We start from the raw sequence: 18605 nt of genomic DNA, 5'->3' as shown, positions 1-18605 counted from the left end.
GATCTTTGCTATTGTAACAGGCTACCTGGGCAGCCCCAACAATAGTTTGTGTTATAGGGAAGTAGACTAAAGGCTGTTTGGGTTATAGATCCCAAGATGTGATTAGCTTCAAACTACCCAGGAAATTTTTAGAGAGAAGGGGTGAAAATGTGAGTTCTTAGCAGTCTCTTTCCCATTTATTACTTTATGTGTGTAGATGCTGTACTACGTACTTTAAGAGATAAAAATGGCTGGACTTGGTGGTGCATGTCTGTAATCCTTGCTACCAAAGAGGCTAAGGCTGGCAGTTGTTGTGAACTCAAGAGTCCAAGCTAGAGTGGGCTAAGCTGGTTGGGTATCTACCCTAAGTTTATTATTAAGGTGGTGAGCCCCTGGAAGCAGGAGAAGCCAGCAGCTTAGCAAAAGATGGCAAACTAGCCTAGAGGAGGTCACAGCTCCAACACTAATTGGAATGGTTCCACCTATGAGTTGCCCCTGTGTCTCCAGCCTGGGTAAGATAAGGAGACTCAATCTTCAAAACTAAATAAACAAAAAACTCCCAAATGGTACCTTGCCTCAAGGAGCCAGGTTTTGAGGTAGAGTTTTTCCTTTCCGTCCCTTTTGGGAATTAATGTAATGCTTCAATAGAACCCAAGAATGACATTACATTTAGTCACCCCTCTCCTGACATGACTGACATTGTGATTGCTGATCGTTCTACTGATAACCTCAGGTAACTGAAAGGGCAAGAAATAAAGTTCTTGGAAAATAGGTTTTCACATGATTGCCAGCATGCAGCTCAAACACATTATGTTAATATCTAGTGCTATAGCTGATTGCTAGGTATAAAACTAACAGGCAAATAAATGAATATCAGAGTAGGAGATTGAGCTTTGTCTCTCTTTCCTTGCCTTTTTTATCATTTCATCACAGATTTGACAAAAGGTAAGCTAAACTTAGAGTGTGAAGTGCTTTTAATGAACTCTAATGTAGCTTGGAGGAATTTTCTGCTAGAAAGTTACTACCCTAGTGAAACGTGTAAGCAGTGTGGTAGAATGAGAAGAGTACAGGCTTGGGAGTTGGGAAGTCTTGGGATCACCTCCTGCCTTTGGCACAGAATCATTTGGTGACAAATTTATGTAGACATATCACTTGATCTCTTGATACTCTGGACAACTAAGAGTATAATTGCATACGTGTTGCCAACCTGTATGATGGAGGCAGTTTTCACAGTGGGATGATCCAACACTGATGAAATCACAGGTCTGGATTTTTAAAAATAGTGCAGCTGTAAGTGATCTTTTAGGTCTGATCTCGTAATGTTATGCTTTACCTCTAGGAAGTGGTTGTATTTTGTTTTCTTTAATTATTCAGTACATCTTTGTTCTAGCCCCTTTGTTTTTAACTCTGCTTTTCAGTGAAGTATTTAAAACCTACAATGTTGCCATGGACTATATCACTCTGGCACTCGTGATCTGGAATTTTGGCGTGGTAGGAATGATTTGCATCCACTGGAAAGGCCCTCTTCGGCTCCAGCAGGCTTATCTTATTATGATCAGTGCCCTCATGGCTCTGGTATTCATAAAGTACCTTCCTGAATGGACTGCATGGCTCATTTTGGCTGTCATTTCAATATATGGTAAAGTTTTATAAAAACATACTGCTCCTGTAATTATGATGGTTCTGCTTTGATTTGTTCTATCCTTCTTCTGTTTTATAATTTTGATTTAGGGACAAAAATGACACACTGTGACCATGGGCCCATCACTTAACTTCTCTGAGCCCCAGGTATCTCTCTAAGACTTATCTACTAAGTTATAATCAGATTTCAGCCTGCTTCAGCTGCTGATGAAATCATAATTTCTTGCCCTATTAACTTTATGCCATGATTATTCAGTAAATATTAATTTTCTTTAATATTATTGGTGATGAAAACTCAGTTCACATGCTAGATGTAAAACCTAGAGATTGAGAGAATGCAAATTGTTGTGCCATATCTAGACCATAATGTTGCCAACCCTGAAAGTGAAAGCCTTTATAGTATGTAAAAGATTTTTAAATCTTTATAAGAAAGGTTCTATAGAAATACTATTTTATCATTTTGGCAAGTTTAACCCAAATGCTATTTAACAGAATATGCTGTTCTGATATTACTCTACATTGTTTCTTTTTAAAAGAAGACTTCATTTAGGCAAGAAAGATGCTCACTTCAACAATGCTCCTCTTTCTAACCACATGAACGTGGCATATATTTTATGATAACACAGTACCTTTCCCATTTACTGTTCCAGTGCTGATCACTTATGTACCACTCATATCACAGTACCACCCCCATTTTATTATGAAAGAATTTGGTTATTCCAAATTACATTATTCTTGCACTGAGACACAGGATAGATTTGCAGAAATGGAATTGGACTTGAAAGTAAGATCTGTCATTTTCATCCTCATATTTAAGGCATCTTTGGTATAGTTGGGAAGTCTTACACTCCCTTTGCCTTCCTACTTTGCTGTGGCAATGTTATCCTTTGCAATTTATCTTCCTCTTTGGTGTGCTGGGGAAACTGATAGACATCTGTGAAGTGCTTTGAGCTTCTGAAAAAAAAAAGATACTTATGGATTAGAGCGGGGCTTCTCAGCCCTGCTTTTGTTTTTAAACAAAAGTCAGCACAAAGAATGTCAAGAAATTCTCAAATTCTTAAACTAACACTAATTTTAGTATAGTTTGATTTGAAAAATAAAAGTCATCACTCACCTGGTAGTACATCTCCATAGAAAGCTAGAAAGGGCTGCTTTTTGGAGTGGGACAAACCTCTTTTCCTTTATCAAATAATAAATTGTGCTGAAAATGGGAAAGTGTGGGTTTTTTGTTTTTCCTGCCTAAGGAGTTAGCTGATTCTCCAGAGCCCAAGATCTCTTAATATGTTTTCCATCCCTCCTCTAGATATTTTGAACTTTATTTTAAAAAATTATTATTTAGCATAAATTTTCATTCTCTGAATTTTGAATTACATTGAGGAAATATAGAGAATAGTATAATGGTTTGGAATGAATTATGAAAATTTTGCTCCTTACTGTTGTTTTAGGGTTCGTTTTTTTCTTTTTTGGTGAGGCAGTTGGAGTTAAGTGACTTGTCCACAGTCACACAGCTAATGCGTGTTATGTGTCTGAGGCTGGATTTGAACTCAGGTCCTGTTGACTCTAGGACCAGTGCTGTATCCACTGCACCACCTATTGCCACCCCCTTTTTTTTTCATTTTTTTTTGGTGAGGCATCCATAAAAATTTATTATTATTTGACATTGGTCTCACATACTTTTTATGAGAACCTCATTCTGTTGAGGGTGTGTCAGTTGACTATCCTGTTATCCCACTTGACATCTTTACCTCCCAGACATAACTTCCTTCCTTGGCCAGAACCTCCATCTCTGTGTGATCTCCCCCATCAGAATGTAAACTTCTTGAGCTTACTGTCTCCCATTTTGTATTTGTGTCCCCAGCACTTACCACAGTGCTTGAGGCACAGATCAAGTGTTTAATCAATGCTTTAATTTATTCACTAAAGTCTTTTATGTTCTACTGATCAGCTAGCTATAGAAATAATAATTCTTCATTATATGCAGTTTCTCTAATTTCAAGATCCTTAAGTTCATAAATAATATTAGAAAAAAATGAATAAGGACTAATCTACTTTATTCTGTTCTTCACAATCAAAACCCTTCTCATTAGACTTTAAAGGACATAAATCCCATATTTACAGCTTATATGTTTGATTTTTTTTTGTGAGAAACAGCTTGGTGGCCTGTTTCTATTTATAGCACATTGACAGTTTTTGGAGAATGGATTCATCTTGTTATCGCTATCTTTTTCTTACAAGATGGGAACGTTCATTCGTAGAACCCAGCTGATTCGGCAGGAAGTCAGCCCCCAGACAACACTTATAGACACTCTATTATTGATTGTTTATTTGGGGGTCGTTTTTACCTTTGACCTTCACATCCTATTAAGAGACACTAAGATATCTTAACCAAGGTTTTCCCCTCTCCCCACAACCTACCCCAAATCATAGCCAGTGTGATTCATGGTATTTTTTTTTCTGTTTTTTTTTTTCTTTTTTCCAGATTTGGTAGCGGTTTTGTGTCCAAAAGGTCCACTACGTATGCTCGTTGAAACAGCTCAGGAAAGAAATGAAACTCTCTTCCCGGCTCTTATTTACTCCTGTAAGTATTTTGCAAAGACTTTTGAGTTAGTAATCACTTGTTTAACCATTGAGAGACCAAAGAAATCCAGTTATAATCATCACAATGATCTCTTCGACTTTAACTTATAATTTTGTTTGCTTACCCCTTTGTTTTTTGCACAGTTAGGTCCTTGACCTAATGGTGATTTATTTAGGAGATGGCATAGAAAGAGTACTGGATTTGTGGGCATGAGATGTGGGCTTTATTACTTACTATCTGTGTGACCTTGGGTGAGTCGGGTCACTGCTCTGTGACTCAGTTTCCTCATTTGTAAAATCGGAAATTGGATTAGATCATCTGATCACCAGTCTTAAGATTATGGACTTAAATCTGGGAAGGAGTGTAGTTCAGTTGAATTTAGGCTTTATATTGTAGTCATTGAATTTTTTTAAAGCATGAAAATAAATATGGTCAGAGGAATATCCTGTAAAAGGATTACTCTGGCAATATGTATAGGCTTAGGTTTGAGTCAGATCCAGAACTAGTACAATGCAACTAGGGCTATTGTTGTTTATCCTTTGTACTCAAAGAGGACGGTGACGTCAGGAAGGTGATGTCATGACTTGCAAGTGAATCGAATTTAAATGAGGCAGGGCTGTGCAGAGTCACCAGCCTCACTCACTTCTCCGAAGCCATCTAGATCCAGTGGCAAGATATAGATCAGGATGACTGGAGATGGCCCTGGATGCAGTGGCAGACCTTGGTCTTTTTAAGTTAAGGTCTTTCCCAGGTCTCAGTTTATCTGAGGCAACACCCATTCAGTGATTTAAAGCTCGGTAAGAAATGAGGCAAAAGATAGCTTAGTTTATTACAATAATCCACGTGAGAGGTGATGGGTGATGAGAGGCTGGCTGTGTGAATGGAAAGGAAGAGTAATAAATGATGGAATTTGTGGAGACAGAAAAAGATTTTGCAACCAGGTTAATAACTCTCATGCCACAGCTCCAAGAGACACAGTTCTTTCTTCCTGGGCAGAGGTTGTGCTTCCCATCCCTCTTTGGTGGTGCCAGCTTTATCCTTTGCCACCTCTTCCTCTTGTGCTGTGGTTTCCCCTTTCCCCTTCCTCCAGCATCCCATGACCATTAGCCTTGTCTCTTGGGGTGTATTTTTGCTGGCATGGAGAGAATTCCTTCTCCCCCCCTCCATCCCATGAGCTACTCTTCCTTCTTACCTCATTCAGTCAGTCAGCAAACATTTATTTAGCACTTAGTATATACCATACACTGTGCTAAGAACTGGGGGTACAAAGAAAGGCAGAAATATGGCCCATTCCCTCAAGGAGCTCCCATTGTAATGAGGGAGACAATATGTAAACAACCATGTACAGACAAAATACGTAAGGTGTAAATGGGAGGTAATCTTGAAGAGAAAGCATGATCACGGAAGAAGGAGACTGGGAAAGGCCTCCTGTAGAGGGTAAGATTTGTATTGAGTCTTTTTCTTTTTCTTTTTCTTTTTTTTTTTGGTGAGGCAGTCAGGGTTAAGTGACTTGCCCAGGGTCACAGAGCTAGTAAGTGTCAAGTGTCTGAGTCTGAATTTGAACTCAGGTCCTCCTGAGTGCTCTCTCCACTGTGCTACCTAATTGCCCCCATACTGAGTCTTGAAGAACGTCTGCTCCATGAGAGACAGTGCAGAATCCTTCACAAAGGCAAGTTATTGCTTGCCCAGTGACCTTCTCCTAGCTGATAATAATCTCAGCCCTGGCCTTCCCTCAAGCCACTAGCCTTCTCTGTCCTCTCTTTTGTGCTCCCAGGAACCTTCTGTTGTGGTCCAGTGAATAGATCATTGGATTTAGAGTCAGAAGACCTGAATTTGAACTCTTACTCTGCTACTTTACTAGTTGTGTGACCTGAAGGTAACATGTATTTCGTTTTTCCTCACTGGCCTTCAGTTTCTGCATCCATAAAATGAGGAAATTGGATTAGATGGCCTCCCAGGTCCCTTTTAGCTCTAAATATATCGTCCTGAATTTCGTCCTTTCATTTCATCCTTTGTTGAAGTGGGCATCTTTCTTGCTTGAATGAGGTTTTCTTTAAAAAAGAAACAGTGCTACATAAGCTACTTTATAAAAAGTTGGTAGTATAGTGATGTGATATATGAGTATGTATATATGCTTTTCTGATGTTACTCTACTACTAACATCACACCCCCTAATAGTGAGGACCAAAAAAGGGAATTGTCATACTCCTTGGTGTTTGGTTACCACTTTTAGACCCACCAACACTTAGCATCAACTTCTCCTTATAGAGTCACTCTGTCCTGTATGGGTATTTGTTACTGTCATCTGTCCACCTCCAAGCCATGCTTTCTTTCCCAATAAGGTCAGTCCTTGACTTACAGTCTTCTTTGACCTAGCTTACCTCCTTGGAGTAACCTAGCTTCCACCACCTCATACTGTCTTATAGGAGTGGTCAGATGTTAGGTCTTCTCTCAGACACTGCCTCTCCCTACTCCCACCATCCTCAGTGTAACTTATTTGCTCCAAATGCCACAATTCGTAGATATATAGCAACAGTTGGAGGTAAAGAGAGGCTGGAGACATATGGAACTGTTGTAATAATCCCCATCAGGGGAGACAAGGACCTAAACAAAAGCAGCAGCAATGAGAAAGGGGAGAAGCAGGGGACTGCCAGTGATGGTGGACGTTGAGTCAACCAGGTTTAACAGATATAGGGATTTGAGAAGCAGGAGGAGTCAAGGAAACCACTGATGGTCTGAGCCTGAATGATCAGGAGACTAGTAGTGCCATTAACAGAACTAGGGAGAGGAACTGGTTCAGGAGGAGTAGATTAGAAATTCAGTACTGGAAATCATGGGTTTTCGAGGGCCAAGAAAATGTCTGGCAGGCATTTGGAAATGCAAGACTGAAAGTCAGGGTAGGCCTGATGATGGAAATTTAGGAATCGTTTTTATAAGGACTATAATTGAAGTTGTGGGAGTTAATGAGTTCACCATAGAGAAGAGGACTGAGGATAAAAGCTGAGAGAGTGGGATATGGAAGAAAAGTCATCAAAGGAGACGAATTATCCAGAGGTAGGATGATTGAGATGATAATGAGTATCATAGAAACCCAGTGAGGGAGTGTATTTGAGGAACGAGGTAAAGGATGAACTCAATAAGATGTTACAGAAAAGTCAGGAAGGATAAGAACTAACGAGAGACCATTGAATTGGTAGTTCGGAAGGTTCAGGGGTGTAGAACGAAGCACATATTACAAGCAGTTAAGCGATCAGTGGATGGAAGTAAAGAACGGGTATAGATTTTGCCTTTCAGGAAATTTGGCAGTGAAGGGAAGGAGAGGGTTGTAATGACAGCTGGAAGGGGCGACACGCTTGAGAGGAAGGTCTGTACTTAGTGTGGGTGAGACTTGAGTATGTTACATTTGTGGGCAAAAGGAGAGGATTCATTAGAGAGGAAATTATTGAAAATACCAGACGAAGTAGGGATAGTTTAATGGAGCAGGGCCCTAGAGGAGGCAAGTGGAGAGTGAATCTTTGGCTCACCAGATGAAGAAATTACTCCTGAAAAGGAAGAAGGTTACTTCTTCCTCAGGAGGAGAGAAAAGAAAGATAGGTGAGGTAGAAATAATTTTTGAAGTGTGAGAGGTGGGATGCTGAGGGAACTTACATTCCATTGCTATTAATCAGTTTGGAATTGAGATCATTTGAAAACACATGGAGTTGCATTAGGGGCTTGAGTGGCAAAGATTTAGGACCACCATTATGGGGAATGCAAAATTTGTCTTTTGCTTTTGAATCATGTACTTTCTGTTAAGGGTATGCTTATTTTCATTTTTACAGGAAAAGGCTGATTCTAGGGGCAAATGATTATATTTCTGCTAGGATGTGAACCTCACTTAGGATATTTTTAGGCATTAAAATAAATCATACACAAACATGAATTTTTAGTTTGTTTCAAATCTGTGAAAAGATATCAGGATAATACTGACATGTTGAAACAACCTTAATGTATTTGAAAAAATTTGAACAGAAAATTTCACCTTGTCAGGCATGTTTGAACATGTTTTAAAAAAAAAAAGCCTTTTTTCTCTTAGACTGCCAGATCTGTATCACATGGCAATTTTACAAACCATTGGGGGTCAGATTTTTTTTCTGACAGAATGTAAGAAGACAACAGTATTGATTAACACTTTTCATTGATGTTAATAAACATTCATCCAAAAGTGTATTAATTCATTTCGTTATTTGTTAGCTGCTTTAAAAAATAGCCACTTTGGACTTTTCAGGGGTCACTGAAGTAATAAGTAACAAAGTCAGGATTTAAACTTGGGCTTTCTGGCAACAAAGACATTACACTTTCCCAGCATGCCGCAATGCTATTCCTGTGCTGCACCATCACTTTATTTGATTCCTGGAGATTGACATCCCATCCCTCCAAATGAATGAACAGCTTTTGAAACTCCAAAACAAAATCACTTTTGTGAGCTTTTGATTTGCTTGTTTCATAGTGACCTGCTCTGTTAATCAATGAATAAGATTTTTAAAAAAGTGCTGTCTGGGTGCCAGGCACTGTGTAAGATGGTGGGATCAAAGACATAAATGAAATAGTCCTGGCCCTAAAGGAGTTTATATTCTACAGGAGAGAAACAACATATACATATATGTAAACTACAACATATACAAAATGAGTAAAATATAATTGGAGGTCGAAGAAGGGGTGCTAGCATATGGGGGTGATTAGGAAAAGACGCATAAAGGAGGTAGTTTGAGCTGAGTTTTGAAGGAAACTAGAGATTGTAAGAGCTGGACATGAGGAAAAGTGCATTCTAAGCATGAGGGAGAGCCTGTGCAAAGGCACAGAAAGGGAAAGGAAGAAGCATCTGTTCAGTGCTTACTAAGTGCCAGGCACTGCACTAAGTAGGCACTTTATGAATGTCTCGTTTGATCCTCACAACAACCCTGGGAGAGGTAAGGTGCTGTCATTGTCCTCATTTTATGGTTGAGGACACGGAGACAGACAGGGGTTGTGACTTAGCCACGATCACAGATTTAGTAAGCATTTGAGTTTGTATTTGAGCTCAAGTCTTCCTGACTCTAGGTCCAGTACTGCATCTGCTGTGCCACCTCACTGCCTCAGCTTGTCAATCTGGCTGATCTAGATTGGAAAGGGCAGCTGAAACCAGATTGGGAAAGGTGTTTAAGTGCCAAAAGAGTTTGTATCTTTTTCTAGACGAAATAGCCAATGGAGTGTGAGTAGGAAGAGTATCATACTAGAAAAAAAAGACTCCAAAAGGGTGTATTCTTATATATTGGTAATAGAAGTATATTCCCGTCCATAATACACATGAAAATGTTGAGAAAGTCTTACGAATCTCAAATGCCTTTGTCAGATCTAGAGAAATTTATATACTTCTGAGCATAGTAATTTTTGTTTTCCTTTCCATTCTCCCTCTTTTGAGCCACTTCTTGTCTGCTTTATTGTTATTCTTTTTAATTATCTTGTTATTCTGCCCTTTGGTCAGTAACTTTCTGGGTTGTTTTATGATGCCACCAGGGTGTTTAGCTGGCTCATATTCATCTGTTAAACATACTGTAACTGCCTGTGGTGTGCAGAGAATTGTACTAGTTGTTGGGGTAGAGAGTTTAGCTAAGGCATGATACTTGCCTTGATAAAAGGTTATAGTCTAGTGGGGAGTAGAGTATGGCATACAAAATAACTATAATGCGATGTTATAATATTAATTTAATAAGAGGTAGGAACATCAGAGAACGATAAGCAAAATACTGGCTTCAGTTGTCAGCTTTCTTTGATAACTTTTTTCAAGAAACGTACTGTTTTTTTAAATGGTTATTACGAGTAGTGTAGAGAGGTCATGTTGCGTAGTAGATAAGAAAGCTGGCCTTGGGGTCAGGAAGACCTGGGTTTGCATCCCACCTCTGACACTGGCTGTGGGAGATAAGGCAAATCTCTTCTCTGTGCTCCAAAACATTCTGAGACAATAATTAGAGAGCAGGGGTCTCTCCACTAAGAGGGTCCTGCACCAGTGGAATTCTGGATCTGATCCCCTCAAAAAGTACATGTGGAATCTGAATCACGTGCCTTCCATCTTAAAGTACCAGACACAGCTCTCGGGGAGCTTTGTTTAAAGCCCCTGACTGTCTGAGGGAAGAGGCAGATTGCTGCTGGTGCTCACTTCCTAGCTGTAGTGGTGCATGCCTTGGAGGAGGAAGAGGAATTCACTGTATTTATAATCATTGTACCCATAGCAAATTATTTTTCTAATTACTTTTTATATATGTTTATGTTATATTTAATAATAGTAGCTGGTATTTTTGAAATAACTTTAAGGTAGATGTTTTTCTTACGATTGGTTAGCAACATATGCTTTTTAGTGGTAATGACTTTGCGCTGATCCATATGAGGTGAAATGATCTTGATCAGATCATCTTACTTTCTTGGTCTCAAAATAAGAAGAATAAACTAGATGATCTGTAAGGTCCCTTTTGGCTCTAGTATTTTATTTTTTTGTCTGATTTCCACACATTTGTGAGGTAACTTGTCGGATGTGGTTAAAGATGCAATTTGGAACAGCCATGGAACAGACTAAAGCCAACTGAGTAACAAGAATCAGACCCATAATCATATTTTTATCACTCCCATTTAACAGCAGATATAACAGCCACTGACCTTTCTGTAGCTATCAAGTTATGTACAGAGAATAGAAAAGGATCAAAATGAGAAGATAACTACATTCCAGTGGTTGAGGGTTTAAAATTTTCAGAAATATCAAACTGAGGGGCAGCTAGGTGGTGCAGTGGATAGAGCATCAGTCTTGGATTCAGGAGGACCTGAGTTCAAATCCAGCCTCAGGCACATAACACCAGCTATGTGACCCTGGGCAAGTCACTTAACCCCAATTGCCTATCCTAAAAAAAAAAATCAAACTGAAAATTTGGTTATGACTCAATGGTACTGGCTGTAAAAACCTGGAACCATTCTATAAAATCATTCAGAGGATTTTAGAGTTGAAAGGGACTTTGGAATTCATTGTCAACACCTTCATTTTATAGATAATGAAACCCAGACCCTTGGAGATAAAGTGATTAACCCAAGGTTGTGTGTGATTTCCATGAACAAAAACATGGGGTTGTTATATTAAAATTTTATTTGGGACCAAGAAGATGACAATTTGCTCTTCTCTAAATGGTATTTTAACTATTTTAACCTAATACTTTATGTACATTGCTTTTAACCCTCTCCCCTTCTTTTTTTTTTTAACTTTGTCCACGACACAGTTTGGCATTGTTAAAGAAGCTTGGCATTACATGGAATATAAAGGAAACTTACAGTGTAAATTTCTTCTGTAATGCTTTTCATCAGCTTAGGCTTTTGTGAAACTAGTTTTCCCTTGAAGTGTAATTCCCAAGAGTCCACTTGCCAATGAGTTAAAACTATTTTAGGGCCAGTCAGCGAGTCCAACTAGTTGCAGTTCTGTAGTTTTCTTGGTAATTTTCAGAGAATTCAGACATGATAAAACAACATTTTTAAATGCCATTTGAATGCCACAACAAAATGTTTAATGTCAGAGACTTATTTCTGTGCCTGACTGAAGAGAACTTTTTTCCGCTTTTAAAAAGTCTCCACCCATAGTTTCTTAAGTATTTCCTAAAGAGATTTTGGAGGTGATTTGATGAAAGAAAATTGGTGATTTCAGTAGCAAAATGGTGCCTTGATGTCTGCTCATGTCTTCTTTGTTTGAAATGTTTACCTAGACTTTCATCTTTTTCCAACAGCAACAATGGTGTGGTTGGTGAACATGGCAGAAGGAGACCCAGAAGCCCAAAGGAGAGTTTCCAAAAATTCTAACTACAACGCACAAAGTAGGAGAGACTTTTGTTTACATATTCATTTTTTTCTAGCTTTTCTAGCTTTCTACATATACTGTCATCTTATGGCAGAACAGTATGCCAGTATCGGGAAAAATTGAAGTGAGATATGTGGCCACAAAGTTTTTAAAGACCTACTTTTTTAAAGTGTCAAAAAAGAAGTATACCAGGAAAGAGAGATAATAGCTCAGGGAAATTCTTTGGGGATAATCTTAGGAAATTCTAAGTCATGTTTCAAGTGACTGGAAAGAGCATTTCTCATCTGGAGCTCACATCTATTTGGATCTTAAGTCTTTGTTTCTTAGTAAACAAGATTGCTAAAGAGAGAGTCCTGACATTGAGCTAGAGTTAAGAAGAGTGGAAGTGATACTTACAGTAATTTTCCTGTATATACCCTGAGATCTTTTTATCAGTCATTTTTTTAGTTGTGTCCAACTCTTTGTGACCCCATTTGGGGTTTTCTTGGCAAAGATACTGGAGAGGTTTGCCATTTCCTTCTCCAGCTCATTTTACAAGTGAGGAAAATGAAGCATACAGGTTTAAGTGACTTGCCCAGGGTCACACAACTAGATTGAAATAAATGGGGGACCAAATTTTTGGAGGAATCTTGGATTCTGTCTTATTATAAAATTGATTATTATTTCTTTTGACTTTTACTTGTATTTCTACCATCAGGAAGGAAATACATCTTATTTATACTGAATATTAAATAGTGCATATTGGAGATTTTCATGGTTACATTTCAGCAGCATTTTCCCCAGTATAGACATTTTCTGGATCAGATAAAGAGAAGTGGTGTAATGCTTAGATATAAGGATAAGAATTATCTAATAAGAGTAGAGAAGGGGAAAAATTCTTTTCTTTATCAGGTAAAATCCAGCACAAAACTGTAAAAATAGATATCTTCTAGAATATCTACCATGTAGTTATTTTTAATCACTTTGACCTATATAGACAGTTCCAAACACTATAATGTGATAGACATATTTCAGAAATATGTTATCAAATAACCACTAAACTAGCTTTGACAATAAATAGATTAGCGCCCATAAATAACTCTGATTCATCCTTCCATCCAGAGATGTGCACACTTATAAAAAGTATTTAAAATCAGCTTTTACAGTTACTTGGCTCCCATAAAACATTTTCCACGATGGGCCAATGACTATTTTCAAACCTGCCCTAATCATTCTATGGGTCCAGATTGACAAAGAGCAGAGCAACTTAAGAGAGACGAAATAGGCAGCAAAGAAGGGTAAGAGGGTACCATGCCAGTTGCCTTAGGCCACTTGTATGCAGTTCTGGAAGCTTTGGTTTTCTTTTTATTCTCCTCTTTTCCTGTCTCTGTGGCCATGGCTTCAATTAAGTTTACTGGCATCACTGATAAAAGTGGCAAAGAAGTTCTCTTTTTTAAATTATCCCATGTAAATCTCATTATCCCATGACAGTCTCACTTTAATATATAGAGTTTAATAAAAGTGGCAGGATATTGATTATTCATTGTCATTCATTTATGTACAACGCATAGTAACTGGGGACGATAAAGAGATATCTGTGCTCTCTGCCCTCATGAAATTCATAATTTAGTCTAGTCTAGCCTTTATTTGCATTTTCTTCTTAAGATAACAATGCCTCTTGGATTCATGGATTTACATAATCTCTAAGTCAGGTTCCAGTCAGGTCAGCTTCATCTGTATAGAAAGAAACTTGAACCAGAAGTGTGTTGATAAATGTTAATAGGAAAACATTTGTATTTATTTACAAGTTGTGTTTTAAAAGTGATAAGACGCAGTCTTCTTGTACTGTAGCATACCTACGCTTAGGTGCCAATTTATAACAAAAGTTGACGACTCTTACGAAGTAGTCGCCTTCACCAACCTGAGGACGTGTCATGTGTATAATCTTTGCTGCTGTTTTTTCCAAAGCCCCAGTAAACCAGAACTCTAGCAGTGTTACTGACGATGATGGCGGTTTCAACGAAGAGTGGGAAGCTCAAAGGGATCGTAATCTGGGGCACCACCATTCCACACCGGCATCCAGAGCTGCTGTGCAGGAGCTTCCTGGAGGAGCTTCCCATGTACATGAGGATCCTGAGGAAAGTATGTATCTGCTCCCTTAATTGGAGAAGCTGTAAGTCTCAAATGGGACACTTGTCAGTACCACCAAAGACATCATTGAATTAGGAATAATGAAATAGCAGCCTAGATATTGGGCATATTTTTCAGAAAGTAAATCTAAAGAGACCTGGCCAGTGAAACAGGCTATTTCTGAATGATGATAGTTAACAGTTAAGTAAGTGACTATAATGTTAATAATAGTTATTATTATTAGCCTATAATAACACCTTAGTGTTTTTCACATTGCTGTTTTGATAAATTAGCCAAACTCTGTCCTTCATTCTCAGATGCTTGTTAAATTAGTTTTTCTGAATCTGGTGTTACTTAACATTTTTTTAAGAAGAGATGGGGAAGTTTGGCTGTTCATCTTTTTTGTTGAATGTTGTAGTTGCAATTTGTTTATTGATATATTTCTTACTTGTCATTGAAAATCTTCTGTGTTTCAGAAGTCTTTTGATTTGTATCAGTGTTTAGTATTTTTATGTCCTTTAGAAGTTATTCTGCTAGTTTTGAGGAAAAGAAAAGGAATTTATAATGTCAGAAATGCAAATAGCCAGGTATAAGATTATCATCACTTTGTAAGGTTAAGTTTCAAGCTCAGCCTCCAAGACACTTTCTCTCCTGTTTGATACTGTTACTGGTATTTAAATCTAGGCAGTCACCAGAGTCAGTTCAGCAATTGTTAAGTACTTGCTACGTGCAACTAGGCACTCGGGCTACAAAAATGAAAAACAGTCTTTGCCCTCCAGGAGGAGAGAGAAACATGTACACAGATAAGTAAATGTAAAATATATACAAAGCATTTAAGATATAATATTAAAAATAATAAAATAAAACGTAGAGAGAGTATCCTTGCTGGGAGTGAAGTGGCAAGTATTACGTACTCTGTCCATTTCTTTGGTCATTCCATATTTCTTCTTTAAAAAATTCCATTTTGTTAACTGCTTTTTGTCTTTATGTTACTGTCATTTCTGGAAGAAAATAAAACCCTCCCCTGACTCACTAGACTGAACCTCCTGTGTAATGAGGAAAAAATTAAGGTAAAATATCCAGTACCATCATGACCAGATCTAATACATATGTAGTGTTCTCCCCTAGTAAACTGTCCCTCTGCTGTGAAGAAAGAAGTATATTTCATTTTTGGTTCCCCAGGACCTCATTAGTTTTTCGGTTACCCAGAGGTCATCTTTTAGTAATATTTCATCGACTTTGTTGTAGTCATTTTGTTCATATAAATCTTGTTTCTCTAAATTCCTCATTGTCCTCATTTTTTATGGCACAGTAACACTATTGCATTAACATATCATAATTCTGTCAGCTGTTCTCCAATCTGTACATTGTTTCCAGTTCTTTACTACCACAAAGAATGCTGCTAAGAATATTTTGGTTTATAATGGACCTTTATTTTCTGTCTTTAGCTTCCTTGGGGCATATGTTCTATAGTAATATTTCTGGGTCAAAAGAATCATCCACAGTCAGTTTTCTTGCATAATTTCAGATTTCCTTATGGAACATTTGAACCAGTTCACAGCTCTACCAACAGCCTTGTCTTCTTATAGGCGATCTAACATTGACTGCTCCCGTTGTATTTCATCTTTGCCAATTTGCAAGGAGAACCTCAGAATTGTTTCAGTTTGCATTTCTGATGATTTAGAGCATGACTACAAATGGTCATTTTATAGTTTGTAACAATTTCAGAAATTTTTTGGATACTTTGACACATTTATTGGGCCAGTGGTTCTTGATAACAGTATTTATGTCATTACATCTCTTAGAAATGAAACTTTTATTGGTAACATTTAATACAAGTGTTTTTTTGCTCGGGAATTTTTCTTTTTATTTTATCTTCATTGATTTTCTGTTTGCATACGAAAGGTTTTTTTTGTCATTTTGTTTTTTTCAAAAACAAAATTGTCTATTTAATCTTTTCTTGTCTTGCCCTTTGTCCCTGGTTTGGTTGAGAGTTCATCCTCCAGCCATTGTTTTGAGAGTTACCTCTTCTAGTTCTCTTCTAATTTTTTATGATTTTATGTATTCAGTTCACATAACCATTTTGAATTTATTGCAACATATGGTATAAGATGTTGAACTAAACCTAAGTTCTGCTCATTGTTTTCCACTTTTCCCTGAAGTTCTTGTCAAAAGGAATTCTTTCCATCAGTAATTTATATTCCTGAGTTTATTAAACACTAGGGTACATTTTTTTTTATTGCATCTGATTCTTGCTTATTTACTTTGTTCCATTAATCTGCTTTTTTGCTTTTTAATTCAGTATACAATAGACTTGTTGACTACTGCCTTGTAATACAGTTTGAGGTCTGATAACACTGTGCTTCTTTCATTCTTTCCTGCACTCCTCTCCTTTCATTATATGCCTTGAGATTCCAGACCTTTTCTTTTTCCAAAAGAATTTTGTCAGTACATTGTCTAGTTCAATAATGTACCCCCTAGGCAATTTTATTGTCATAGCACTAAATCTGTAAAGTAATTTTATCACTTTTAAATTAAATTATCATGACTCAGTAATGAGCAGTGAATATACCTCCAATTATTTAAGTCTGTCTTTCTGCAAAGAGCATTTTGTAGCTGTATTTATATAAATCTTGTATTTGTCTTGATAGGTTAATTTCCAAATGTTTTATGTATTTTGTAGCTGTTTGAATGAAATTTCTCAAATTGTTTTTTCTAGGATTTTGTTAGTACTATATAGCAATGTTGATGATTGTTGAATTACTTTTTGTATACTGCTCCGTTACTTTAATGACGCTATTAGTTTTCCCATTTATTTTATTCATTGATTTTCTGTGGTTTTCTAAGTATAGTATCATATCATCTACAAATGAGATAATTTTTCCTTCTCCATGCCAGTGTTTATGCCTTTAATTTTTTTCCTTTTGTTGCTAGAGTAAGTATTTTTAGAACTATGCCGAAAAATAGTAAAGAGAGGGAGTTGTCCTTGCTTTACCCATCTTTTTACTTAGAATTCCAGTGTCTCTCCATCGTAAGCAAGGCTAGCTTTCAGTTTTAAATATATGCTTTTGATGATGTTAAAGAAAGGTGGTTCCATGCTTATGCTTTTAAAATGATTAACATAAATGACTGTTGCATTTTGTTAAAGGCCTTTTCCACATCTGTTGAAATATCATTTTTGTGTTTTCTTGTTTATATGATTAATCATGCTAATTATTTTTCTAATATCGAACCATCTTTGCATGCATGGTATAAATCCTATTTACTCATAGTAGATTACTTTCTAGTTCTATTACTGTAGTCTTGTGAAGATTTTAAATATTTGCATCAATATTCACTAGTGAGTTATTGTACTCTTTTATACCTTTGACTCTTCCTGGTTTTGGTATTGAAATAATATTTATTTTAGAGTACTTTCTCTCTCAGTGTTTAAGAAAAATGTTTGTAGAATAGAATATAGTAATGGCTTCTTCATTGTTTGATAGAATTCATTCGTAAATCCATCAAGCCCAGAGATTTTTTTTTCATTTGTGACTTGTTTATTCATTTGAAAGTCAGATTTTTTATTCAGCTCTGGTCTTTTCCTCAGGAATGCTTGAAAGTCCCCTATTTCATTGAATGACCATTTTTTACCCTGAAGGATTATACTCAGTTTTGCTGGATAGGTGATTCTTGGTTGTAATCCTGTCTCCTTTGCCCTCTGGAATATCATATTCCATGCCCTCCGGACCCTTAATGTAGAAGCTGCTAAATCTTGTGTTATTCTGATTGTGTTTCCACAATACTTGAATTGTTTCTTTCTGGCTGCTTGCAATATTTTCTCCTTGACCTGGGAGTTCTGGAATTTGGCTACAATATTCCCAGGAGTTTTCCTTTGGGGATCTCTTTCAGGAGGTGATCGGTGGATTCTTTCAATTTCTATTTTGCTGTCTGGTTCTAAAATATCAGGGCAGTTTTCCTTGATGATTTCTTGAAAGATGATGTCCAGGTTCTTTTTTTGATCATGGCTTTCAGATAGTCCAATAATTTTTAAGTTCTTTCTCCTGGATCTATTTTCCAGGTCAGTTGTTTTTCCAGTGAGATATTTTACATTCTCTTCTATTTCTTCATTCTTTTGGATCAGTGTTACAGTGGCTTGATTTCTCAGTGTCACTAGCTTCTAATTTCTCCATTCTAGTTTTTAAGAAGTATTTTCTTCAGTAAGCTTTTGGACTTCCATTTGGCTAATTTTGCTTTTTAGGGCATTCTTCTCCTCATTGGCTTTTTGGACCTCTTTGCCATTTGGGTTAGGCTATTTTTTAAGGTGTTATTTTCTTCAATATCTTTTTGGGTCTCCTTTAGCATTATTCTCAGTTTTTCCTCTACTTCTCTTACTTGCTTCTCAAAATCCTTTTTGAGCTCTTCCATGGCCTGGGACTAATTCATATTTTTCTTGGAGGCTTTGGATGTAGG

At 37.2% G+C, this 18605-nt stretch overlaps 1 protein-coding gene across 2 annotated transcripts in view; it reads left to right on the top strand.

The window, feature by feature from the left end:
- The window catches only part of PSEN1 (presenilin 1), a 71829-nt gene that overhangs the window by 35714 nt on the left and 17510 nt on the right, over window positions 1-18605 (top strand). For both annotated transcript variants that reach the window (XM_020986355.2, XM_020986356.2), the window contains exons 6-9: window positions 1398-1618; window positions 4100-4198; window positions 11974-12060; window positions 13992-14165. In XM_020986355.2, coding sequence (XP_020842014.1) covers window positions 1398-1618; window positions 4100-4198; window positions 11974-12060; window positions 13992-14165 — 581 coding nt within the window. The remainder of the gene's footprint in view (window positions 1-1397; window positions 1619-4099; window positions 4199-11973; window positions 12061-13991; window positions 14166-18605) is intronic.

The sequence above is a fragment of the Phascolarctos cinereus genome, unplaced genomic scaffold (assembly GCF_003287225.1).
Source record: "Phascolarctos cinereus isolate Bilbo 61053 unplaced genomic scaffold, phaCin_HiC Scaffold_3;HRSCAF=262, whole genome shotgun sequence".
In the NCBI taxonomy this organism is placed as follows: domain Eukaryota; kingdom Metazoa; phylum Chordata; class Mammalia; order Diprotodontia; family Phascolarctidae; genus Phascolarctos; species Phascolarctos cinereus.
Note: the sequence above shows the minus strand (reverse complement) of the source record. Positions and strands in the feature narration are given on the sequence as shown.